This window comes from Passer montanus, unplaced genomic scaffold (genome assembly GCF_014805655.1).
Source record: "Passer montanus isolate IOZ18808 unplaced genomic scaffold, ASM1480565v1 scaffold17, whole genome shotgun sequence".
NCBI lineage: Eukaryota > Metazoa > Chordata > Aves > Passeriformes > Passeridae > Passer > Passer montanus.
The window spans coordinates 4,231,446-4,257,460 of record NW_024364270.1 but is presented as its reverse complement, the minus strand read 5'-3'; the positions used below and the strand labels follow the sequence as shown (position 1 = coordinate 4,257,460).

General features: G+C 38.0%; 1 protein-coding gene across 10 annotated transcripts in view; it reads left to right on the top strand.

The window, feature by feature from the left end:
* Positions 1-22,796, top strand: part of KCNC2 (potassium voltage-gated channel subfamily C member 2) — a 99,649-nt gene extending 76,853 nt beyond the window's left edge. Inside the window, exons 2-5 of one of the 10 annotated variants that reach the window (XR_005626982.1) lie at positions 12,366-13,296; positions 15,697-15,864; positions 19,716-20,636; positions 21,667-21,704. Coding sequence is in view for 9 of the 10 variants with exons in the window: in XM_039704123.1 (XP_039560057.1) it covers positions 12,366-13,296; positions 13,624-13,755; positions 15,697-15,864; positions 21,667-21,776 (1,341 nt within the window). In the remaining variant the exon portion in view is untranslated. Of the gene's footprint in view, positions 1-12,365; positions 13,297-13,623; positions 15,865-19,715 lie in introns of those variants that run through there. The other 9 variants (XM_039704123.1, XM_039704118.1, XM_039704122.1 and 6 more) reach the window with 9 other exon arrangements.
* The last annotated feature ends 3,219 nt before the right edge of the window (positions 22,797-26,015 follow it).

Sequence of the window (26,015 nt, the reverse complement as noted above, 5' to 3'; positions counted from 1 at the left end):
ATTTGGAATCAGAAGGATAAGGATAAAGATATTTACTTTCTGAATAGCTGTTATACCTCTGAAAGAGATGAGTTGTCATAAGCAGTAGACAGACAGTAGCTTTCCCTGGCATTTTGGGAAGGCTTCTTCTTAACCCTACTAGATTGGGATGAATACTCTTGTCCACATCAGAACCTGGTTGTGAAGAACTATATATGCCATGGTGACTTGACAGGTCTGACACAGGAATTCATTCCTGGGTTTTCCTGAGGTCACAAAGCAAGTCCTGTATGGTTCCCCTCTGCTGCTAGCAAGCTTTTGCTCATCAACAACACGCTCTTGAATAGAGGTGTCTTCAGCGGGATGATGCACAGCATTGCTGGTATTTGTCCTTGTGCTGATTAGTCCAGCCCTGAGTCTAAGTATTAGTGTCAGTCCCTTGGGCAAACTGGTGATGAAGCTCTAAGAGAATGTTTAAGCTAACAGGAATACATTTGAAATGGTGCTAATGCTTGCAATGGCAATAGCTTAGAACATAATCTATGTATTAAATAGATGTGTAAATTGGATTTGGAAATATTCATGGGGGCAAGAGGCTGAGGGAACCTCTTGGGTCTCTGAGTCCAATCCTCTCTTATCACAGACCCAGTGTCATATAATCCCTCTCATAAACTTGTGTAATCTCTTTCATATGCTTTTCCTAGGTTCTAGGGGAGAGCCTTGAACTATCATTCATCTCAGTTCAAGTGTCTGCTTTGAACAGAGAATGAAATCTGAATGTCACAGTTGTCTGAGTATCCTAATAACTGTTGCATTGGTGGCTTTTCTCTTTCTTACATTTGCTTTCTCTGCTCAATTGAGCTGTCACTTCTGCATTCCTGGAGACAAGTTTAAATGGAATTTTAATGTATTAAAAAGGGGAAGTAAGCTACATAGTTATTTACCTATCTTTCAAAAAATCTTCAACAAGATTCTGGATAACTGGTTGACCAATGCAATTTTTTTGCACCGTGGAGCCAAAAGATAGGTCTGAAAAAAACATGTGAACTACTGTTGTCTGGGGTGATATGCTTGGTTCCTCAGGGTTCAGATAAGCCTACAGACTACAGTTGCAATGAATAATTCACGGTCTCTAAATTTAGCTTTGATCTATGTGATTGTGTTGTGAACTTGAAACATACTCGCATATATCAAGCTCGGGAGTTTCATCAGTCTTACCCTTCCCTCTCATAAAAACACCCTTCTGACCTGCAATTCTTCTCCAAGTACTTCTGGTACTCTTTCAGCTGTATCAGAGTGTTAAGGTGCATTGATTTAGGTATCTCAAATATTTATTTAAAAAAATATATTGAGACTTTTCAGAGGGTCATGTGAGATCATGGAGGAGTTGCAAGGATGCTGTCCTGTCTGGTCTAGGAAAAGGGTAAAGATGAGATACTGTTTCTATTTTATACATTCTCCAGTGATTTAACTATAGAAATATATAAATACTTCTCTGAAAAGGAGCTGTTCTAATTTTATTAGAAGGTAGATTTTTAAAATTAGGTTTAGCATATATGCTCCCTTCCATTTTCCTGGAATTTAGTTGATGCAGGGGAGGAAGCCTTGATCTCAAAGTCAAACCAGGTTTGAAAGAAAAAATACCTTTCATTAGACCAGTAATTCAGTTGGAAAAATCAGATGAGTTTCCAGGCACATGTGCCCTTCAGATACAAATATAAAAGTCACAGAAACTGCACAGGGAGTGTAGGCTGGCATAAAAATCCTGATGAGGTTGTGAGATGAGGAGAAAAGATACATGACAGTGGGTGGCTGGACCAGGGGACCACGCAGTGGTATCATCACTGGAGCAGAAGGAAGATCTCTTACTTTTGGAGATGGAAAAAGAGGCAGGTGGTTGTGATTTATGTCAAAGGGCAAAGACTTGAAGATCCAGAAATGTGGAGCAAGGTAGAAAGATAAAGAGATTGAGACTAACAAGCTGAGCAAACTAACTACTAACTGAGCAAACAGCCTGGGACAAATAGCCAGGTAGTGTGTGAGGTGAAGGCTGAGTCTGGGGCCTGGAAGAGCAGAGGCACATCAGCTCTGGAAAGAGAGCTGCATATGGAAATAAAGAATGATTAGAGGTTTAGGACATGGATATACAAATAAGGTAAGAACAGGTTGCTCAGAAGAAGAGAGGAAGGAAGTCTGGGATCCAGCAGTGAACCTGAGGAACAGAGCTGGGGCTGAGAAAGAGAGGGAAGGACAGGAAGAGAAAGTACCAGGGCAGGGACATATTGGAGTTGGAAATGCAGAAAGGGTCAAACTCTTGACATATTAGGGGGAAAAAAAAATCTGTACTTCCTAGAGGATTTTCAAAGTAGAACCAGGTGGCTGGAGACTTCTGAGTCTTGGAACTGTGTGCTCTGCCATGCACCAGTTAAACTACTGCTGTTGGCTACCCTGCCTGTGCAAATGGCAGTGAGGTTTTCTCTACAGGATTACAACTGTGGCAGTTCCTGTAAGAAGCCTCAGGCTGAAGTTTCTGTGTTCATGATTTGCTTTTATTAAGCCTGGATTACTTCACAGAGCCTGCTCTATTGGAAGCTCATCATTAGGACTGTCCTACCAAGCAGCTAAGAGTTAGGCAATGCCACAGTCTGGGTATCCTATTCCTTATGGTTTTGCTTTCCCATAACTAAGTTGCAATCATGAAGCAAAGGTACTAGTTACTATCAAATTCATTTTTTTACTGTGGTGCAGGTATGAAAAACTAACCCAGTGCTACTTCAATAGTGTATGGAAGGAAAAGCTTACAGTCAGATGAGACCTGTTAATCAGCACTTTGAGGACTTTGCATACACTTTTGAGTAGCTGAGAAATGGCTCTGTCCCTTCAATTTTTTAAGTAGTTCAGTAGTTTTCATTCCAGCACTGGCAGTAGAAGTCTTATTATGTTGTACAGGAAAGATACAGGCCTGGAAAACTAGCAAGTAATTCCAGAATGTTTTGATTAGCTTCAGGATAAGAAAAAGAGGTTACATGAGTTGGTTAAAAGGCTTCTCTGATGAAAGCTGGGATGGGGTCTATGACAAATCTTAATGGACGTCGAGCCTCAAAATCTCTTCTGAATTCACCCAAGTGTAATTTTAAATTAGGCCATCAGACTTGTTTTCAGGGAGAGGAAACATAGACATAAATGAGCTTGAGTGCTTAAGTGAGATGGAGGTGATACAGATGAAAATGTTTCTGTGATTTTAATGGATGTGACATTTATGTACTAGGCAAACTACATTATAATAGAATTTTCATTAATTTATATTAAGAATGTCTCTCTTTTCTCCATTTGTCTGAACGGGTGTAAAAGTCTATTAATAATAAATAGTATTATACTGAAGATTTTTTTCCCATTGAGTTTTGACCCATTGAGTCAAATGCGAATTTCTTATGATAAATCAAGTGCAGAAAGAGAGATACTGCCTGTGTAGTATTTCAAGTTGCCAGGTCCCACAGCCTAATCTTTCCTGTAATGATGTGAACAGCGGGTAGCCTGGAGAAGGGCAACAAAGCAAACAGAGAGGCTAATTTGACACATTATGCAAATTTGGGATTGGCTGAAATGCACGCTTCAAAATCTGCATTCTTCTTCCCTTCAGACAATTTTAGCTCATTTTGCAATGTGCTTTTTTAGTAATAAGAAACCTCTGAATGTCATACTAGGCCAGAATACAAGCTGTGAATTCCTCTTTTTCTCACCTTTGCTTTGACTCTGGGAAGAACATCCATTGCATTTTTGCAGCTGCTATAAATATTTTGCCTGTTTGATTTATAGCAATGTTTAATGAATGAGTGGCAGTGGTTTGCTTATCAAGCCACATAGCCATGCAGACCTTTTCAGTAAGGCAAGGGCAAAGTGAGCCTTGCTGTGCCTTTTTAAAAAATGATTGCTAGAATATAAATGCCAAGTCTCGTTAAAATAATGCACACAGCTAGCTGTTAAACCAAAACCATTGCTGCAACTGTCACAGCTCAGAAAAATCACAAGTGAAGCAAGCTTCATAAATTCAAGTGAATGGAAACGGAAGCTTCTGGAGGCAGTGTAATTGCTGTTCAAGGACTTCTGCTGAGTCTCCAAGAGGCTATAGCATGCAGTGGGATGTGTGTTGTGTATTGGTATGACATGTTTTACTTATCTGCTCCATGGGATAACAAAGTCAGATGATTTTGATTTGCCTAATGGGAAACAACAGTGGTCACTTAGGAAATTAGTAATCTTCCTGGATGGCAGGCGTTGAGGGATGGAGTATGAGGGAGTGTCCTGGGCAGCAGATCAGTCCTGTCCCCGGGAATCCCACTGCATGAGGTGTGGTCCTGCCACTGAAATTCATTGTCAAGTCTTCTTTCCAGTTACTTGGCAGAGGATAAAATTTCCATGCTGAGCAGGAGAACATATGTCTAAATCAGGGTAGCTTTGTAAATTGTTTTGAATTCTTTAGAAAGATATCTATCAATTAAATGCAATGAAAATGCAGAATGATTTGTAACTCTTATTTTGTTTATGATCTGCTTTAAAATGTAGATGTGACTAAGGTTTATTGAGTCAGGCATGAATCTGGGTCAAACTGGTGTTAGACTGCTGGTTTACCTAACAGCTTAGTTAGAGTGACTTTTGTGCCAGGATTTCTAAATATGAAAGGATGCATTAATAACCTTTTTATTTGTGCTCCAGCTGGTAATGAAAAGCAACAGTTTCTTAAAACTATAACAAATGAGAAAAGAATCAGCAAGCAAGAGAACATTTGTGTTCTCACTACTACTACAGATAGTAGCCACTCTCAGCTGTAAATACTACTGCACTATAAATCTACACATTGGACATTAGCTATAGGCTGTTCTTAGACAGTATACCAATAAAAATATATTGACATGCAGGTTTTTCTTTATTCAGTTATGACTATGTGTAGAATTGTAACAGCAGCAGTTTGACTGCTAAATTGAATGCCAAATGTTGTTAGCAGGAGAGGGTACAAATGAGGTAGAACTGTACTGGGGATTTGAAAAGAGTAGATCTTTTGTGGGATGAAAACAAAAATATTGGCAGGAACTGTTCTAACTGTGGCTTGATGTTTGTTGAGATATTATGATGGCCAGATTTTCCCAATTAGTATGGTTAGGTTTGGCTGTTAAATCTTCATATAAACATTAAAAAAACCCACTTCAATGCTGACATTCCACATTATTCCCCAGAAGGAGAATGCTTTACAGATTTTTAGAGACATAAAATTGGTCTTAGTGCCTGCTACTTTATGTACTATGTTTTTGTTTGTCCTTTGATGGTTTATTTAAAATTCAGTGTCTGTATCAGTTCCTTAATCTTTGGAGAGAAATAATGTGAGAGATTATGATTTATGAGTGGTGAAGTAATGGTTTAAATGTCAGTAGTTTGGTTAGTAGTTTTTGATGGTATTTGTTTTCTTACTAAGTATATCTAGATACAGTGCACTGAAAATGCATCATGCCATAAAAAACTTGTGACTTTGCCTTCTTTTTAGTTTTTCTTGAAATGATGGTTTTCCAAAGGCAGCTTAGAGCTAAGGAAGAATAGCAGCTTTGAGAAAAAGAGTCGTGAAGAGACTGATGGGATGTTTGGTGAGGTATTTGGGTTTATGTAAAATGCACATTAATGTTCAAGTTCTGCCACACACAACTATATAGAGAGATAAGTTAATCACAAGAGCTCGTTCTGAAATCACATTATGATTTTAAGAGTCTCCTGATAGCCAGATGGAATTAAATAGAGGGAAAAAATCTATCATGTTGAAATCAGAAATGAGGACAATCTGTTAAATCTAAACAAAAAGAACTCTCTTTAAAGCTGGAAGTGGTATCTAATTCTGTGATTTCATTGCCAAGGTTAGTTGCTACTTTGAGTGAAGCATGCCATGTACTTTCAAATGCAGCTTCTTCTGCATAAGTAACATTCACAGTTGAGTCATATTCTCATGAATGCCCAAATACCTCAAATTTATTGGATTTTTATGGGATTTTTTTTTGAGACTTTGGTTTTATATGACTAAGCAGCTATAAAACTAGATTAAAAAATCAGCATTGCAAGTTAGTTAGGACTGATTAGAAACAGTATGTGATTTTGGCTCTGTTCCCTGTTTGACTGGGTCTCATTCAATCCCCATACAGAGCTAGGGGGATTTCAAAAACTGACAGTTTTAATTCCTGAAAGAATAAAAAAGGCTTCTGGAGAATATTACAGGAAAAATTATGGAAGATTTACAGGAAAAAGTACTTTTCTTTCCTGAACCTTGAGAGAGACAAAAAAAAAATCAATATCAGTTTATAACATTTATGATGGGAGTATATAATTTTGGTATAACAACTATTAACCATTTTAGCCTAAGAACTAGCTCTATGAATCTTAAAATACATGTGAAGAAAATTTGTAAAATAAAATTTTGTAATGCATATATATGACTAAATTCTTGCAGCCAGTGAAGGTGGGTTCATGTAATGCATAGATCAGCTTACTTTCTGTGGTGAGAGGATTAGTATGAGGAAGAAATGGAATCAGTTATTTTTTTTACATAATTTCTTTTATATTCCAAAATATGAAAAGATGAGGCTTAAACTAACAGATCTGAACAGACATCACTGGGAATAATTTTTAAATCTCCAAAGTTTCGACTTTTTTATTTATCAAAATGAGTATGGTACTAGAAAAAAAAATACTGCTTTCCTTTTAAGTTTTCATTTATCCCACAGAAGTTACCCAGTTTTGAGGATTCTGGTTAACATGAATGATCTGGGAAAGCAAAGAACCCATGAGTGGAAACTTCTCTACTCTTGTTTTGGTCAGAAAAAATTAAGTTGTTCAGTAAGCTCTTACCTTTTGTAATGAAACCAGGACTTTGGTTATAATAGTGAGCAAGCCATCAGAGTTAGTTTCTTTAGAAAAAAAAATCACAGTCTCTTTTCTTGGATTCTTTATAGTTTTATTTTTAGTCTGTGAGTGTGGTGGGGAGGAATATTGATTTTAAAAAATTAAGTTCTAGCAACACACATGTATTAAATCTCATAATGTGCCTGTGAAGAAATTTGTTTAAAGCAACATTTTAATCTTAGTTCTTTAAAGGCAGTTCTGTACCTGCATTAGAGAATATTAAGTGTTTGATTTTCAAGGGCTTATTAAATATTCAGTCATTTTCTTTTTCCATTGTCAAGTATGTCAAGGGCAAACCTTCTGTGTCCTGGAATGTAACTCAAACTAAATGATTTTAAAAGCTGCTTTTAAGTGCTCATGATAGAAAATATACATTACACTGTGAGGGGAGTTGAAAGAGGAGGTGTTGAGATCAAACCCCAGAACAAGTTGTATCCACACAAGATACAAACTTTTTTTTTTTGGGAAAACACTGAAATATGGTGAGAGATTTTATTCAAAACTTAAATGTGAAGCAAGAAGTAAGGATGACTATGGCTATTAACACTTCCTGTGCATTAACCTCTTCACTGACTATGACCTGTCCATTTTGGAACACTAAATAATTGTGTAGAAATAATTGCCTATTTAAGGGCATGGGATGGAGAGAAGAAGCTTATTTTAAATATGGACTAGGGTCAGTCTGATTTTATGAATATGTATAACACACCTGAGTGCAAGGGTCAATTTCCAGCTCTGCTGTTGCTTTGTTCAGGCTCTGTCTAAGCTGTTGAGCCTTAGAATGGCTCAGCAAGGCCCTGGCTCCATGCCAGGACAACAACCAGTCCCATGTCTGGGTTTGCTTGGAAGGGAAGCTTGTATGTGTGGGTCAGATGTGAGCCACAGCATCCTCTGGCCTTGTGCCTTTTCCTACTGGGAAATCCAGACATGGCCTATGAGCTAAGACTGTTGTCAGGATATTTGCACCACAATTTTTAGTGACCTTAATTTTTCTAGGTGCATAAGGAGACATGTGCAAGGTAAAACACGACTTTGGACTCATAAAAGTTCGGCTAATCCACAGACTGCTCAATTTGGTGTTCTAGAATTGGTTGTCAATTTTGAAATTGCTTTAAACTCTGAGCTACTCAGTCCCCCATGAAACACTGAATTCAAAGTAAGAATCATAAAGTTTTCTGCATCCAAAAAGTTATCTGCAGGCACCTCACACTCTAGATCTATGTGCTTCATTGAAAATTGAGTTCTAGATGATTAATCCACTTACTGTGAACATTAGTAGAATTTAGCAACAGAGCTTGGCTGGTGATCCTGTCAACTAGACAAGCTGGGAGATGGAATCTCTGCTGTCTGAACGTGTGATGCTGATACACAAGAACAACATTGGGTGCACACTGCCTTCAGACTGTGAGCAGAGGGAATAAGCAGCCTACTGAGAACTTTAACTGCTTAATGAGGAATGCCCTATGTGCTGTGTATTACATACTGAACATATTTGTAACTTTTAACTGCTTACTTCTGGTAAAAATGGACTGAACATTTTATTAATTCAATTTGTGTTAATTTCAATTTCAAAAATGGTGGCCCCAGAGTGTGTCTACAACCATTCTGTCAGTTAGAAAGATGGTTCCTTCAGGAAAAAAAAAAGAAAATCTAAATGAAGAAAGTTAATTTTATCACATCCATTGAAACATACAAAAAGCAATTACTTAAAAAAAAAAAACAAAAAAAACCAAAAACCAAAAAAACCAACCCTTTTTAAGAAATTAAGAAAAGATCATGATTGAATATTGATGAATATAAATGATGTCAATATTAATGATTGAATATCACTTGAATATTATTTGAAAATTTTTCTCCAGCTTTTTTTTGAAGACTCAAAAACTGTGTTAGGGCTGAAATCATTGGTCTAAAAAAGTGGATGAATAAGGTGTTTTGCTGTATACCAAGGCTGAGCTTGTCTTGCAACTAGTCAAAGCCAAAGTTTTCAGACCTCTCACAGTAAAAGATTGCTAATGATTCAAACAGAAAATTGTTTTTTGCTGTAACCTTTCTGAAATAATGATCAGGCTAACTCCTTTTAGTTTTTTGTTCTTTATAAAAATAAAAAGGAAACAAACAGAAAGTTTGCAGAACTAAGGAATAGGACTTGGTTGATCACATCCACCAGAGAATCTGTGAGTTCATATCTGTACTGTCTTTTTCTGAAATGTGGCGCTTGCTCACATGACAAAAATGGATGTATTTTTAGAGGCTAATCACTTTAGAGAAGCTGGAATTAGCTTGAAGGAGAAGGAAAGCATAAAATGGGGCTAGCACATGACTTCATTTAGTTTCTGTCATTGCAGTTGTGTATGAAAAACTTTTCAACACATTGCCTGATATGTAACATAATACTAACAAAGCACCTTTGTTAATATAAGGTTAATCCCTAAACATTTTTTGTTTGACTGATAGAATATTCCTGCTTGCATTGGTCTTTGCATTTGCTTCTTGCATGTTCCCTGAATCCTCTGATTTTTGCAATCACCTTGTAGGTCTCTTCTGTGTGAGGCTTCATCTTGCTAGGTGCTATGCAAGCTCTGTCCTGATCCAAGGAGCTGGCAGTTCAAAAACAAATGCAATGAAGGATAAAAAGAATGTGTGTCTTTGCTCAAAATCAGTGATGGCATGCATATGCATGGCAAAATCTGTACATCTTATTGTCTTACATTACTATGAATGCTTTTTGCAGGCTTACCAAAAAATCTGTCACCAGATGGATAGTGTTTCCTTGTCTTTGTTCTAACCTCTGAAACATGATTGTCTTTAGCATGGATTTTGGGCATGACTGAATGTCTTCTTCCTTTAGGGGTAATAACACACTGAATGTAGGTGCAGAGCTAAGAATTTCAATCTGCCTTGCCAAGTCCAATGTTAATGCAGTGTCAATGTTAAGCAAAACAGTAATAAATAGCTTGTCAGACAGTCCTACCGGTAGTTATTCTATTGGTATTTGGCATTTTTTTAGAAGGTTTCTGAACCTGAGTGGACTCTGAAATACAGTCCAGAAAAAGTGGTAATTATTTACATACTGCTGGGTTCACTGCATTGTTTAATGCACAGTTAATCCTTGTTATATCTGAGTTGTTGGTAAATTATTTAGTTGTTGGTAAATTTTACTTTGGTTAGGCTGAATGTAGTTTTCTTTTATTTTCAGACAAAAAAAAATTTCACTGTTGTCTGAAATTACCAGTGTTGCTGTTGAAGAGGTTGCCCAGTATTTTATCTGTCTAAAGTTCCCTCCCAAATTACAAACTACAGTGCTGACCTAGCTTCAGTGACTCAGCCTCCAAAGATTTGTTTGCTTTTTCCATCCTTGACTGTGTAGAAGGATTCTGGAGGATGCTCTGGGAGACATCCAAGAGTCATTCTTAGACCACCAGCAGCTTAGAGTCTGATACATTTTCTATCCCTCTTGTGGAGAAGCTTTGCAAAGATCTGCTGAGATTAATTCACTTAGGTTTTATAAAAGTGATTGTATTTACTGACTCTAGTTGTCTCACATAAGACTGAGGCGCTTTTGTGTATGTTGGTGTCAGGTGCTGTGAGCTATGAGCATGCAGCAGTTTTGTAGTTAAGGCAAAGGCAGAAAATCCTGTTCAGTAAAAATCAGACAGGGTAAGATTGCTAGCTTAGCTTGTGGCTAGAAGTCCAGACTGGATGATAAGTGTTCAGTTCAGTCTCTGAGTCAGTACTTTTTGAAAAGAAACAGATTTAGAGTGTTTGCAATTGTAGGGCATGGTGTAATAACTTTTCTTTCCTTGACTGGGGAAAGGAAGCCATAAATAACCTGCAAATATCTGATATAGGTAGTTATACGGGATTTTTCGTAGATCCATCTCATGAATCTGAATATAATAAATTTGCCAGACCTGCACTGCAAATTTAAGCTTGTTTCCAGAATAAAAGGAATTCTCTTTACAGGTTGTGAAGACAATATTTTATTGTCTAACAAGTGTTGTTCCACGTTAGAAAAATGCCAGCATTCAGTATTGTATGAGCCCAAATAAGTTCCTGTGGCACAAAACACTAAATATGAATGCTGATACTAAATTCAGTCATTGATATCTGAAGTACACAAAACTAGTTTGGGCACAATGGTGTATCCTGGATTAAAGTGGTTTATGGCTGTTACTTTGTATGTCTTGGACTAGAATTTTTCCAGTGACATTCAAGATTTCAGTGTGGAAACCAGATACCACATATTTTTAACCTGTTTAGGCATCTTTTTGTCTCCTTGGGCCCCTAACACTTTCAAAAATCTTCATGTCTCCAGAAGGCTTTTTTACCCCAGGATAATATTGGCTATAAAATGTTTATTAAGATGCAAATTCAAAACAAAAACTATTGTTATTTATGTGCCACACCACTGCTGTTTGAATGCTAGCTAATATGGTTGTTATAATGTCATCGAAAAGAAGTTGACTATTGTAGCAAAGAAGCAGCTGACCTCAAAACACCTTTTCATTTGGTGTATATTCCTCAGTGTAAGAAAATATATCTCCTGCTCTAGTTTTTTGGCTCAGTGTTAAATTTTGAGATCCTGTCCTGGATGTTCTCTGTTATTCAATGCTTGACTGTGATGGCTGAGTTGAAGATCAGTCAGTCTGTACTTTTTAAGTGCTAAATAATCTTTTGTGATGGCTGTTTCCAGGTAATTTACCTGTACTTTATCAATTCATGTGCCTCTACTAGAACTGAATTTGTATTTCCCTTTCTGTTTGGATCATCCTGAATTTGTAGCCTGGTTTGCAGGATTGTGTATCCTAAGAATGGGATAAAGCTCTGCCACCACAGTGTGTGAGATTCTGCAAGGCTTACTTTTAGTGCTGCCTGAGAGAATCAGTGATGGATGACTACAAACATAATAGGCTATGCAACCAACTCTACCTGTAACACAGAAGACATTTTCTATCAGTAAATATCCTGTATTTGTAAATCACTGAAAATCTAAAGGAAACCCAGAGTTTGGATCTGCTCCTAGATCCCTGTGAGGTGCTCTTCAACACAGGTGTGAGTACTGAACCATGACCTCAAGACTGTTAGGGTGAGAGCGGGACATGTGTAAGCACTGCTGTGGCTGGTGTGTATGGGGACTGCTTGAAAGGAACCTTGACCACTGAATCAAATTCAGACAGTTTAGTACAGATTAAAGAATTTTCCTAATGAGTTGCATTTTGTCATGATTGACAAAATCCCTTGCCAAGACTTTTCCTGCTCCTGGACTCCTAACCTGCGTGTGAGAGCTGTCTGCTGCTCTTGTCTGGCCTAGATGGAAATTTTTGTGTGTATGAATTTGTCAGCCATTTGGGGAAGAATGAGTAAATGCTTTACTATAAATGCAGACATCATTTGTATTAATATGAAGACCTCTGTGGTTCTGATGTCTCTTTTATCTCTTTGTGTTTCAGTTCATCGCTTTTGCCTCTTTATTCTTCATCTTAGTTTCAATCACAACCTTCTGCCTGGAAACACACGAGGCTTTCAACACTATTATAAACAAAACTGAACAGGTCATCAACGGGACAGAAGCTGTGTTACAGTATGAGATTGAGACAGATCCTGCACTGACATACGTGGAAGGAGTCTGCGTGGTATGGTTTACATTTGAATTTTTAGTACGTGTTATTTTTTCTCCCAACAAACTTGAATTCATCAAAAACCTCTTGAATATCATTGACTTTGTGGCCATCCTGCCCTTCTATCTAGAAGTGGGCCTGAGTGGGCTCTCCTCCAAAGCTGCTAAGGACGTGCTTGGTTTCCTCAGGGTGGTAAGGTTTGTCAGGATCCTCCGGATTTTCAAGCTCACTCGGCACTTCGTGGGCCTCAGGGTGCTGGGCCACACTCTGCGAGCCAGCACCAATGAATTTCTGCTGCTGATAATATTCCTGGCACTTGGTGTTTTGATATTTGCCACTATGATCTACTACGCGGAGCGGGTGGGAGCCCAGCCTAATGACCCATCAGCAAGTGAACACACACAGTTCAAAAACATCCCTATCGGCTTCTGGTGGGCTGTAGTCACCATGACCACCCTGGGATATGGGGATATGTATCCACGGACTTGGTCAGGCATGCTGGTGGGAGCCCTGTGTGCACTGGCGGGAGTGCTCACCATAGCCATGCCCGTGCCTGTGATAGTTAACAATTTTGGGATGTACTACTCCCTGGCCATGGCAAAGCAGAAGCTGCCAAGGAAGCGAAAGAAGCACATCCCTCCTGCTCCTCAAGCCAGCTCACCCACCTTCTGCAAGACAGACTTGAACATGGCCTGCAATAGCACACAGGGAGACATCTGCCTGGGCAAGGACAACCAGCTGATGGAACACAACAGATCATCAGGTAGGACCCCACTGGAAATGCATGTCCTCTGAAAATACTTTATAGACCAGTATGTTTGGTAGGGGTCAGAAAGCAGCCAGTCTTTCTGCCAGGAGAAGATGTAGCTCCCACCCTTCTCCCCTCCAACATTTGCGTGTGTCAGTCTCATAGAGGACAAAAATAGGTATAGTGATGTTCCCAAACCTCTATGTAGCTGGTCTATACAGTTTTGCTTGCTCTGTTGAGAATGCTTTCCTGCTGATGATATCAACCTTTTCTTTTGCCTGTTGTTTGTTGCGTTGTATGGATGTTTCTTGTTTTTCTGCATGACCGTGACTATTTGAGCAGCCACCGTGTCCCACCCTGTTGGACTCCATGGTGTTTTGCCTCAGTGTCTGTCTCTTGTGTCAGCTTTGCCTGTGCCACATCGTGGCCTGTTAAGCAAGATCCTACAAAGAAGCAGTCATTTAAAAGGAGCAGGTGCTTTACATCCAAAGCCCAGCACTCAAAGGAAATAGGAAGAAATTTTCTTTCTAGTTTTCTTTCCATTTGACGTTCTGCTTCCCTGGCTAAAAGAATCTCCTTCATCTGTGTTAGATGAGACATTGCATGATATTTACTATTCATTAAATTATACTAGCATAGCTGATGTAAATCTTGTCAAGAAAAAAGAAAATGACAGCCCTTACCACCATCATTGCTATTACAGTTGATTTTTGTGATTTCTATTACCTTATTTGTTAGATTTCCAAATGAGGAATAAGGAGTATTTTGTGCTTTACTCAGTGAAATTGCATATCAAATGACAGCCTCAATCCCTCCAAGCCACTGCTCAATATTCCAAATCTGTTGCAAATAAAGGTTAAATTTTACCTCTCAGTATAATTAAATAGTTTAGCAGCAAGAATATTTTTTGTTTGTTTCTTAAGTGTATTTATTCTTAAGCCAAACACAATCTGTTTAAAAGCTCACATACCAGTGATGAGACTCCAGCTATAAAGCTGCTAAAGAATAATAAGAGGAAAACCACTCATGACTGGTGTAATTCAGTAATTGAAATATAGATTTTAAAAAGAAGAGTCTGGAAAATCCACCTCTGCACAATATCCTTCTTCGATCTGTTGCTCTGTACTGAAGAGCTTTATGTTCAAAGAAGCTCGGTTTCACTCTCCGAGTTACTGTTCACAAATTAACATAGATTTTTGAACATCTTAAATGTATTTAAAAGGATGGAAATGCTTGGAAAGACTCAGACTGACAATAAAATATAGTTAGGTTTTCAGTGCTTTGACTGATACCCACTTTGAGATAGCATCTTTAAACTGTGGATGACAACAGCTTTTTCATGCCATCAGCTCCTACCAAAGGTATTCTGAGTGGAGATGGCTCAGTGTGATCACTATGTCTCTCACTAAGAGACACTTTTTTTTTGTGTCTACAGCTTTATTTACAAGGGGTTATAATCCTCGAAGTTAGAGAGAAAGCAGACATGCAAGAAGGAGCCATTTTAAGGTGTTATCTTCCTTTTCAGTAGTGCCACCGCTCACATCATGCACTGTAGCTTTATTTCTGGTAAAGAATGTTATTAGAGTCACCATGAATTATGTGCAAAACTTCAAGGCTGAATTCTGCCCTTTGCATTCCCAGTTCAGCAAAAAAACATGCTCAGGTTTATATGCAAAGGTAAAGCTGAAGTTATGTGCTGTAATGAGAAGAGATTTTTTTTTCCTGAAGTGTTGCCAAAGTGAATTTGTAATGGTAGATAATTTTAAAAGAGAGTCCTTTGGGAGTGACAAATCAGGAGAGGTACAAGTTTTGCCATTTGACAAAATAAAGTGCAGAGACCAAGACAGCATTTAATGTTGGGTACTTATGATGACAAGCAGTGCAAGAGTAATAAATATGGAAATGAAAGCTAAGTGTGTTAATTAACAGTGTATAGTGCCAAATATTGAAAATATAGTCCTCCTGGGTGAGGGCTTGTCTTTAAAACATTAAACTATATATTCTAAACAAAAATGCCTGACACAACCTCTTCTTTAGCAAAAATGATAGCCAAAATAGTAAATAAGTGTTTGAAATATCCAAGGCTGACTGTATTCTGACAAGTTACAGTCCAGAGTAGGTGAATAACTGAGCCTTGGTTTGATTATTTGTTAGTTCATGTTAGTTTAATCTAATTTTATACAAATTTTAGAATAAGAACAGGAAAGTTAAAATATCATTTATTCTTGAACAAAACATATATCTTTTGCCATTTTATACTGATTAATGATGAATTGCAATCTTGTTTTCTTCTAATGATTTACTTTATATCTACTTTTTGAGTGATGGGAATATCTGGCATTCAGCGTAAGCTCTTTGTGATGTCTCATTTCCTCATTCATTATTGTCTGTAAATGGGCATGGTGCTTTAACCAGTGTTATCAGGTGAAGACAGTGCAGGAAGTGAGCAGCCACTCTCACCTGGTGAAAGGCTCCCTCCCATCAGACGCTCTAGTACAAGAGACAAAAACAGAAGAGGGGGAACATGTTTCCTACTGACAACAGGTGATTACACGTGTGCTACTGATGGAGGGATCAGGAAAGGTATGGACTTCTTTCATTAGATCATAAAAGGTTACTCAGCAATGTGCTTGTGAAAAACAATCTTAGAGTAAAATGATGTGCACAATGCTCTAAGAGGAAAGACTGTACTCACAATGTACCTTTTTTTCCTTTACTCCTAGTCATTCTTTTCCTTTTAGAAACACTCATCCCCTTTAGTCTTCAAAAAATGTGCTTGATGTTGGACCCTCATTTCACTTGTGTCTTCATTTGTCCATAATCTCTAGTGGAAAAGCCTGCAATTCAGACCTTGTTCATTCAACCACTCATCACTCAATATAACTTGTCATTCTAAAAGACAAATTAATCATATTATAACTGTGGTCCGCTCTTAATAAAATTGACAGCTGAATACACTTTAAAGGTTGACATGTCAGAAGTAAGCAACATTTCTGAACACAAAAAAGCATATCCTGAGATGCTATTTAGATTTCTTTCAAACAAAATTTTGAGCCTATAATGCCAAAAAATATTTTTATTCCTTGGCAGTACACCACTGATACCAAAAGATTCCTGTCTACCCCAGCCGTAATTCAGCTATGTAGTAAAACAATGCTTGACCTTGCAAGGTGTTAAAAATGCCTTTCCAGTTATTTAACCTCCTCAAATCTAATTACTTGCTTCTCAGTAGGATGGGACTGCCCAGGTGGAGTTTGTAAAACTGTTTTGTGCTTGTATCTCCCACATGACTGATTGTTTCTACCCAAGTAGGCCACATCTGCTTGTGGCTGCAAACCTAGCATCAGGAAACAGCCCTAAGATCAGCATGCCTGTGGTAGTCTTCCCATTTCCTTGGATAGGAACTGCTTCTGTTTCTTAGCAAATTATATTCCTCTGACCTTGTAACATTCAGACAGATTTTGCATTCCTGAGTGAAGTGTAGTTGTTCACCTCAGTGATTACCTGAAGTAGCCATGTGGCACTGGACAAATATTTTTGCTCAAGATTTTTCTGCCTTTTTTTCCCAAACTTTCTTGGTGTATAACAAACATAGCTGTCCCAGCAGCCATATATCTAAAGGAATTCTCTTGGGTTGTTCTGCCAATGCTCTTTTTGCATTCAAAGCATAAGCTCAGTAGGCTAAACCTGTGAAGGCAGATATGCAACCAGTTCCACGTGTATGGCACTTGTGGAGTATGACTCTATGCTCGGGCATTTTACGTACTCCTGTGTATAAGGTTTAGCTTAAATGAAAAATCATTGCAAGCATGTTTTTGCACGAATTTACTACATTTTTCACTGAGCATATATTTCACTGTCTCTCAATAACTAGGATTATTTAAAATATCTCTAATGCTAAGAGTCTTTGAGGAGGTCAAGAACACCTGGATAAGGTAGGGTACCATGGCATCTTGCATGATCATCTTTTTGACTTCACTCAGCAAGTTAGGCTGGTAACCATGACTAGAGCAGATCAGAAATAATAAAAGAAGTTACCCATCGGCTACTAAAGACATATTTATATAACAGTAAAGCCTATTTTATCCTGGAACATTTTGATTTGTAAATCTAGATTTAAAAGAAAATTTTTTTGGTAGTTTTTGTAGGTTTTGTAGTTTTTACTAGAAAACTGGGGCTTAAGGTCAGAATGGACAGTTTTTTGATGAGAAATATGCTATTTGCCTGGCTCTGATGATAATCTTAGTTGAAGCTGAAATATTTTAGTCACTGGCTTTGGAATGTGTTTTATACAGAGTGGGGAAGTTAATCCATAAGCAGAAAATATCTTCAAGTAATATACAAATGGGTTTGAATGCTTGAATGTCATTCACACATCAAGTCTACTACCTCTACATTTTATTTTACCCTTTCTTTCTTTCCTTCTTTTGGTACATTCTTCTTGTTTGGTTTGTTCCTTGGTTGATTCTTCTTGTTTGGTTTGTTTCTTAGTTGATTCTTGGTTGTTCAGTTATAATTTATTCTGAGCTTTTTTGCATCTCCATTTCCAGGATGATACTGATTCGGAGCTGATCCACTAAAATACCTGAAAAGTACTGATTTTGGATCATGCATCTCTCACTATTCATCTTGTGTATCTGGTTTTCATTTTTTAGGAGTTTCTCCTTTGTTTATAATCTTTACCATCATCCTCTCTCAGTTCTTTCCTTTTATCATTAGAAGAGTAGCAAGAAAATAATCTTAAAAACTACTTTCCTAGCTTCTATGTGAAAAAGCTATCTGATTATTTTGATTTGTTTTTAATAAGCTTTATGTTTACAGGGAGTTTAAATATATACACTAGCATTGTGCTTCTCTTTAATTCCCTTTTCAAAAATAATTCTTTCTAGTCTGGGTAGATACTGAAAGAAACTCAGAAACTGGAGGCTGTTTCAGAAATGTATCAGAATTCTGTGTAGTATCACAGTCTAGTCTGCCCTTGCCATCTGGAGGGAACATTGCATAATGTTTTAGCAGACATGAGGTTATACATTTGCTTTAAGTATAGTTTTACAGTATGCAGATTTCAGGATAAAAATGTGTTAATTGTTGTAAGGGGAGAGCCTAAGATATGATTTTTCCTAAAGATGCCATTAACTGTCTGTTACTTAGAGACCTAGAATTTGAGCCAGTAACTGTTTTAATCAGGAAAAAAAAAAAAAAAGTTTGTTGACATTCCATGTGGTGTTTAGCTTTACTGTCATTGGTATTTTAAGGTTTCTGGGGGGAAAAAGTCTCATTATTTCCCTATAAGCAATTTAGACCTGAATATTTTAACCTGACAAATGCTTAAATGCATACTTGTCTTCAACGAAATAAGTAGTACCACTGAAATCAGTGAGACTTCTCATGTTTGCACTGAAGCTTGCTCCATGTACTTCAGGAGCAAGGTCCTGCCTGGATTAATCTTTGTTGTATTTCCTTGCTGATATCTTCAGGTCGACAAGCAGATCTGTTACCTAACAAATGGGGCTATTCAGCAGCTGCTGAAAATAGTTGAATATGAAGATAGTGATGCAGTGAACTGCAATGTTTTTTTGTTGGTTTACAGCATAGCCTCTTCAAAGTGAAACAATTCACAGTAGCAAAAAATAGGTAGCTAGAGCTCACAGTGTATGTGAACAGAAATATCTGTAAGTGCAATGTTCCCTTCAAATTGTGAAGCATTATGTGGTTGCCTCATTTAATAATTAATAATTTACTACTTGCCTATATGGATTAATAGCGTTGATTTTGTTCAAATGATCTGGAAAAGAAGCACAAATTCAATGTTTTAAGTTTGCCATTGAGGCGGTATTTATAAATATGTCAAACTTTGCTGTCTTATTAGACTTCAAAATTAGAAGCCTAAGGGTTAATATTTTTGAAGATAAAGCTTCTATATTATCATTTAGTCCTCTGCAAAACTGGTTTACACATACTGTATAAAATTTATCTGGTTTCTGGTTTATTTATTTTAAAGAAAAAATTGTGCTTTATTCGGAATTGAATGTAGCAGAGCTTATGTAATTCTGACAGTTTCTGTAGTCTGTCTTAATGGATTTTCGATTATGCTTAGCCAGATAGCTCAGTCACTCTGGTGGGATCACTTCTCTTGCTCTCTGTGCAACCCTGCTGAAGCCCACAGTGTGATTCTAAGTGCAAGATGGGATGTGGAAGAGCAGGTCAGACCTCTTGTGTGGTGGTCTGTTTAATTTTTTGGGGAAAAACTAATTTGTAAATAATTTTATTTATTAGTATCTTTTGGTAGTAATGTGTCTCAGCACTGAGTTCTTTTGCAGGCAGATTCCCTCTGAGTCCCTGATAGCTCCTTGGGTTACATTACATTGTACTGTTTGTCTTTGTCTATTTTTTTGGCTGAATTCAACTGATGTCTGTGCATTTTCTCATACAAGGCTATGAAAAATCTCGAAGCCTAAACAACATAGCTGGCTTGACAGGCAATGCTCTGCGACTGTCTCCAGTAACATCACCCTACAGCTCACCTTGTCCTCTAAGGCGCTCTCGGTCTCCCATCCCTTCCATCTTGTAAACCAGATGGCATCAATCGGCTACATAGTATTAAATCTAATACTGTTTACCACATACTGGAAATAAATGTAGCATTAAGCATAGGCTCCACAAATATGGTCTAACTCCTGCATGATACAACTGTCAGTAGTAAGAAAAGCCACTTGGGTACCTGAAGATTTTTGTCTTGGCTTTTAAAGATTACTTCAGGTAGCATTTCTCCTTTTATCTACTATATTGTCCTACTTTCCTGTGGCAATAAAAGGACAGTTAGTGGATGCTTTTGTCCATATAATCAATAAATAAGCATATTTTCAGGGAGATTTACTTAAAATAATGTGCTTCCAAATAATTATCAGTCACTCCATTGAACCTTCATTTCTTGTGACTCTAATCCATTCTGAAGATGTCTGCTCTGAAGGGTCTGCTCATTTGCATGGACCATCCTGTCTCCATCACCTGACAAGCGGTGTTGCGGATCATGGAGACCACAGAGGGCTCTGGATATGTGTTCTCACTTTGTTACCATCCTGCTGAAATGAAAGCACTGATAAACTGGTCTGCATGTGGGATTGTTTTTCTGTGTTTAACCTTTTCCTTTATTTTTTTAACTATCTACTTGTTTATAAACAACTTTATTTTGCGATTAACTTATTTCGGTGCTGGATTGCTGTATCAGAGTTCTGAATGTCTCCGGTTGTTTGCACACAGATAACTGCAAAGAGGTTGTCATTACTGGTTACACGCAAGCAGAAGCCAGATCTCTTTCTTAATGGCTTGGGGAAGGCACAAAACATGCAAGAAAGGTAAACGCCATCCAGACTTGCAATTTTAAGCTAGCAAGTGCTGCTTGGTACTGTAGTATTTTATCTACTCCAGGGTTCTTCAACATTTTCAGATGCTGAGTACCAAGTAAAATTGAAACAATTATTGGGGGCTTTTTTTTTGCCATTGTAAGAGGGTAGCAGTTCTCAAGTCGGGTTTTTGACCAGCCTTATACCTCTGGCTAGTGGGCTTCAAAAATTTCTTCATTCAATGTTTTTTGAGGTGCTTTGTCCTATGTGTTGTTTGTCTGTCTGTTTTGCAACCTGTCTCCTTGTATTCTCCATCTGTCTCCATTAAAGCACAGAGATACTGTTAAAATGCCCCCCTCTTTTAAGTTGAACTAAGAACACTTTTTCTCCTTTTCTCTTTTTTTCATATGGACTATACATCCATGTATAGACAGAAATATACATATTTTTCAAGTGCAGTTAGTATCAACTAGACTAACTCGTGTGCACTCCTAAGGTTTTTTGAGCGGCTTTTCAGCACTGACCGGTTGCCTATTGCATCAATCTTCCTCCCAGCAACCAGCATTCATTACAATTTTGAAGCTGTATCTCCTCTAGTGGCTTTTTCATTCAATATTAACCTCTGTTTATGCAACAGGACAAATGCAATGGCAAATTTGAGGTTCTGGGCTGGTGAGGAAAAATTACCCTTAAACTGTAGAGTTTTAGAACTACATGGGGAAGGCCATAATGACTGAATCTTAAGTGATCCTTGAAATTGTTGAATAATACCTGACTGTCATGTTTTACTTTTTTGTTAGGAAAAGAAATTAAATTTATTGTTGACCATGTAACATGTTCTGTATATAGCCAAGCCCAATAGCATGACCTGCATGTCAGAATTCTTGTACAATAATGTAGTTATCAAAGTATACATTTCTGATATTTAGAGATGTACATTGATTTACTTTTGGTAAAATATTGTCAATAGAGAGATAATTGCAAACAGCTTTTAGCAAATGAATTAATATAATATCTGGTGCTGCTGTTATATTAACTACAGTGTTGTACAGAATTTATCATGGATTTTTGACTGCTGAAAAAGGGACAATGGAATTTAGCCATACCAAGGACTGTACTGGAAAGAGACTGCTGCTGCTGAATGGGCCCTGATAAACGACTCGCACCTTGAGGAGGTCACTGAGACTTTGCGTGCGAAGCAGAGCTTGTTAAAGAAGATGAAAGACCGCTCATAATTACTGCTGCCAGAGGAAGGGGTGACTAGTCACTGTTGATGAGTCAGTGTAAATAAAACGTGTGTGCATGGAAAATCAGTTTTTATCTATATCAAGGAAAGCTGAATTCATGTCATCATTGCTAAGGTTCCATGCAAAGACCCCCACCCCTGTGTTTATTATTCCTGGTTCCTGCAGTAAACTGTGCTGTGGATCATACAAAGACACACGCTTAATAATGATAGTGATGTAAACTACATCTGTCTTGACTTCTGTCATACTAATGGCATATATTGCAAAAATCACAAATTTGAACAGAGTAGGTTTACATAAGTCTTTGCTTTCTCAGTTTGCCATGACCTAAATTGTTATGAATTGTAGTGTACATGCCAAGTCCTAAGTTTACTTTTCACTTTGATAACAAAAATGTGACTGCAGACAAACATCACTGACTTTGTTCACAGCACACAATCTTCTTTCATTGTTACCTCAAACTATAAGTATTATCAGAAATAAAATTCTGGCAGCAAGAATATTTTGTGGGTTTTTTTTTTTTTAATTCAAAGTGTTGCAAACCCAACATCAATAAGTATAAAAATTGTATTAAAATTATATTCTACAAATGTATATTTTACATAAAATATATATTCTTTGATAAGTTATTTTCTGTGATTTTTGTGGTAAATGGATCTAGTCTATTCTATGTTTATGAGACATTGTAGTGCTACGATGTGGTAATTATGTTCTCTCCATCCTATTCAGTGGGAAATTCTCCAGAATCTGTTTTGTCACCCTGGTGTCCCGATTGTAGGGACCTGTCCCAGTTGTGAAACTCTGTATCGTGGAACTTCTGTGAACATGTCAAGGTGCATGCACAATCCTGGTGGAAACCAGTGGAAATGTAATACCTGAATTGGAGAATAAAAGGCAAAAGACCTGGGGAGGAACTTGGAACATATCTTCTGAACTGGCTCATGAGCTTTCTTTAGCTGTGTCGGTCCCCTGCCTGCTACTGGCCATCCCAGTTCTCAAACCAGCCTCCTGGAATGCCTGAGGAGCTAATTCAAAAGCTAGCATGGGCTGGCTTCTGCAGCAATTGAAAATTTATCAGCTTGTTAATGACCTGTGCCTCATGTAGAAATTTCTGTCAGGCTAGGTATTTTAAGTCTGATGGGAGTTTTGTTGCGTACTGGTGTGAAGTCAAACCTAAAAAAGGATGTGATAAATGGTTGCTTAAAGTTTCTAATATACTGTATTTGTGGCAACCAGAAATCCCCAAATACACAAGCAGATTGTCTGAGAGCAGTGAGGTAGCTAGTACAGTTTTACAAATGATCAGATAGGCTGTAACACAGTGTTTTGGCATATGTGCTGTAATGTAAGAAAGGTTCCAGAAAACAGGATAAGAAAACAGGTGTTCAATTTTAGAAAATGTGTTATAACGTTCTGTCAGTAAAGCTCACTGTGCTGTTTGCCCAGGGGTTAAGAGTTGCCTGTATTGTGATTGTGAGCTGTACCCAAGGGAAGAAGAGGTATAGTGGTCAGCCAGCACAAGGCTCACAGCCAGCCCCAGTCACCCAGGGTGATGTTTGCCCCAAGCACCTAGAGAGAGGTGCCTGGCTTCCTCAGTGCTACACAGGGACAGTGATGATCCCCAGATGGGATGCAGACAAGGGGGTGCATTTTGTTGGTCAAGGTTTTGGGAAACACTGATGGCCAGATGGTGTCTGACATCTTCCACTGTCTCTGGATGGTGAGGAGCATGGATGGATCTCCACCAACACCAGGCTTTGAGTCCAGAATATCCTGAACTTGGTATTATTTTTCTACTAGAGAACTAAACCCATGTTTAAGTGCTTTCTTTTAAAACATACCTGGAGGACAAGCTGATGGTGAGTCTGGTAACTCTTCACGTGTTTGGAAACTACGACCCAACTCTGACTATTCTAAGAGGAAAAAGTTGATTTAACGACCAGCACCCTTCTGTTCCTCACCTATTTCTGGGCCCAGGACAGGAAGTGGTGAAAGGGCATTTTTATGAGAGCTGGGACACCAAGGTTTAATTTTCTGAGGTTGAGGAAGGCTTTGAACCTAAACCTCACTCTTCAGGGTACTGCAGTGTCTCGGATACAATGTAAAGATTGGGATGCATGTTCTCATTCACTTCTATTTCTGTGCATCTTTTAAAGGAAAGTAGATGCAATGATGAGAAGCAAAATTATAGCAGGAGAGGGGAGTTTTGGTGCAAGTAGGAAGATGCTGTGTGGGTGTTCTGGGTATCAAATGCCCACCAAAGGGTGCTTGTGGCCATCTCTGGGCTTGACTTAGGAGTCCAAAAACGTATTCAATCCCTGTTTAAGTATTACTTAAGGATTAGAAGTCAAAACTAGAAAACAGCTGTGAATTTACAAGCAATGCATCTACTAAGATAATTTAGGAGAAGCTGTTATACTCATTCATCTTTTAAAATTGTGAAGTCAAGATGTCAAAAATGAGCATCCTTTTGAAATATGAGCTAATACAACAGCAGGGTTTGCGCAGAGATCAAAAGCTGTGATGTATTTTGGAGATGAGCAGATTATGCGTTGTTTGGACTTTGAAGGCAGCACTTGTTCTTATGAAGCCTCATTCAGTACTGAAAAAATGTTGTTCCAGCAAACTTTGAGACATTGCATAATGAGTTTTTATAGGTGTATAGTGCAAGCTGGTGCCAGAATTGCTAAGAAGCATGCAGCTAATGATAATTAATATAAACCTGTATAATAAGGGGGCTTTCTCATGTGTGAAAAAAAATTGATATTTATAAAAGTTCTCTTACAAAGGGTCTGGATTGAATTAAAGATTCTAAAAGAGAGGGAAGTTTAAGGAATCTCTTCAGATGGGTAACTGAAAACTACAGGAGAGAGGGATCAATCTAATATAAGCAAACTTGCCAGCATAGTTATGTGAAATATGAATTTTAAAAGTCATGAATGAATTAACTATATGAAAGGGAGCATTTTATCATCTAAAAAAAACATGCAGGAGAGAGATAAAGGAAATTGGAATGGAAAACTGGTATTAGAAAGAGAAAATTAATTTATTAATATGCTGTATTACAAGCAATGTCTTGAACAATTCCATAATAGAGCCTTTGAATACTAACTGAGTGAGAAGAAATTACAAAAAAAAGCAGAAAGGTTTCTACCAGGTCAAATTTATCAGAATTATTAATATTTTTATAATATATTATCTTCCTCTTGGAAATAAGCGTTATTTATTTAATTTCCCAAGAGAAAAGTTATTTTAACAATGGTGGGTTTTAAAATCCAAGAGTTGGCTTGAGAGCAAATACTGAGCTGTTAGTGCTGGGTGTTGGGTACCTAGCTGGTGTGCCCTTTATGAGCATTTCTCTCCTACTTCAGTGAATATCCCTGGGACATGTTGAAATTGCAGAGGTGTCTGATTTCTAGCCCCAGAGACAGGGATCTGTCACATGCTGTCTCCTGGGAAGGCTGGGATGCTCTCCAGCCAGGCGTGAGTGGTGCAGAGCTCCTGGCTCTGCAGCACAGCCTGCAGAAGCATCCCGAGTTTGGTCTAGGTGCACCTTCCCATTGCTTTCTGGCAAAACAGGCACAGTTCCCTCACCCTCCACAACCTCCTCCCCAAAACCCAATCCTCTGTCACTTGCATTTTTTTTATTACAGCATGTTGATGAACAGCTGACAGATTTCAGATTCATGCTTTCACAGCTTCACATTTGCAGATGGCAATATTCTAGCATATTTAAAAAAAAATTAAGTTGGAGGTGGACACTTTTTGAAAATTTGGCACAAAAATGTTATGCATTTCATTTAATATCTCCTGTATTATTTTCAGGTGGAAGACTGGAGATCAGTTTAAACCCAGAGCACAGCTAGGCTATTCTGAAACTTTTAGGATGTGTTCCTTTTATGTTCTGCATCTGGTTAGAGCATTGCTGCATTTTCGTATCACATGAAGCTCTCAGTTTTCTCCTCAAATGGGATTTTGAGATAAGATACTAGAGCAAGTCAGAGAGTACTGTTTTAAATTGGATTTGGAACTGGCTTCCCAGGAAAGTGGTGGGATCACCATCCCTGGAGGTTTTTAAAAGACATGTGGATGTGGCACTGGTGGATATGGTGGACAAGGCAGTGCTGGGTTAACAGTTGGACTC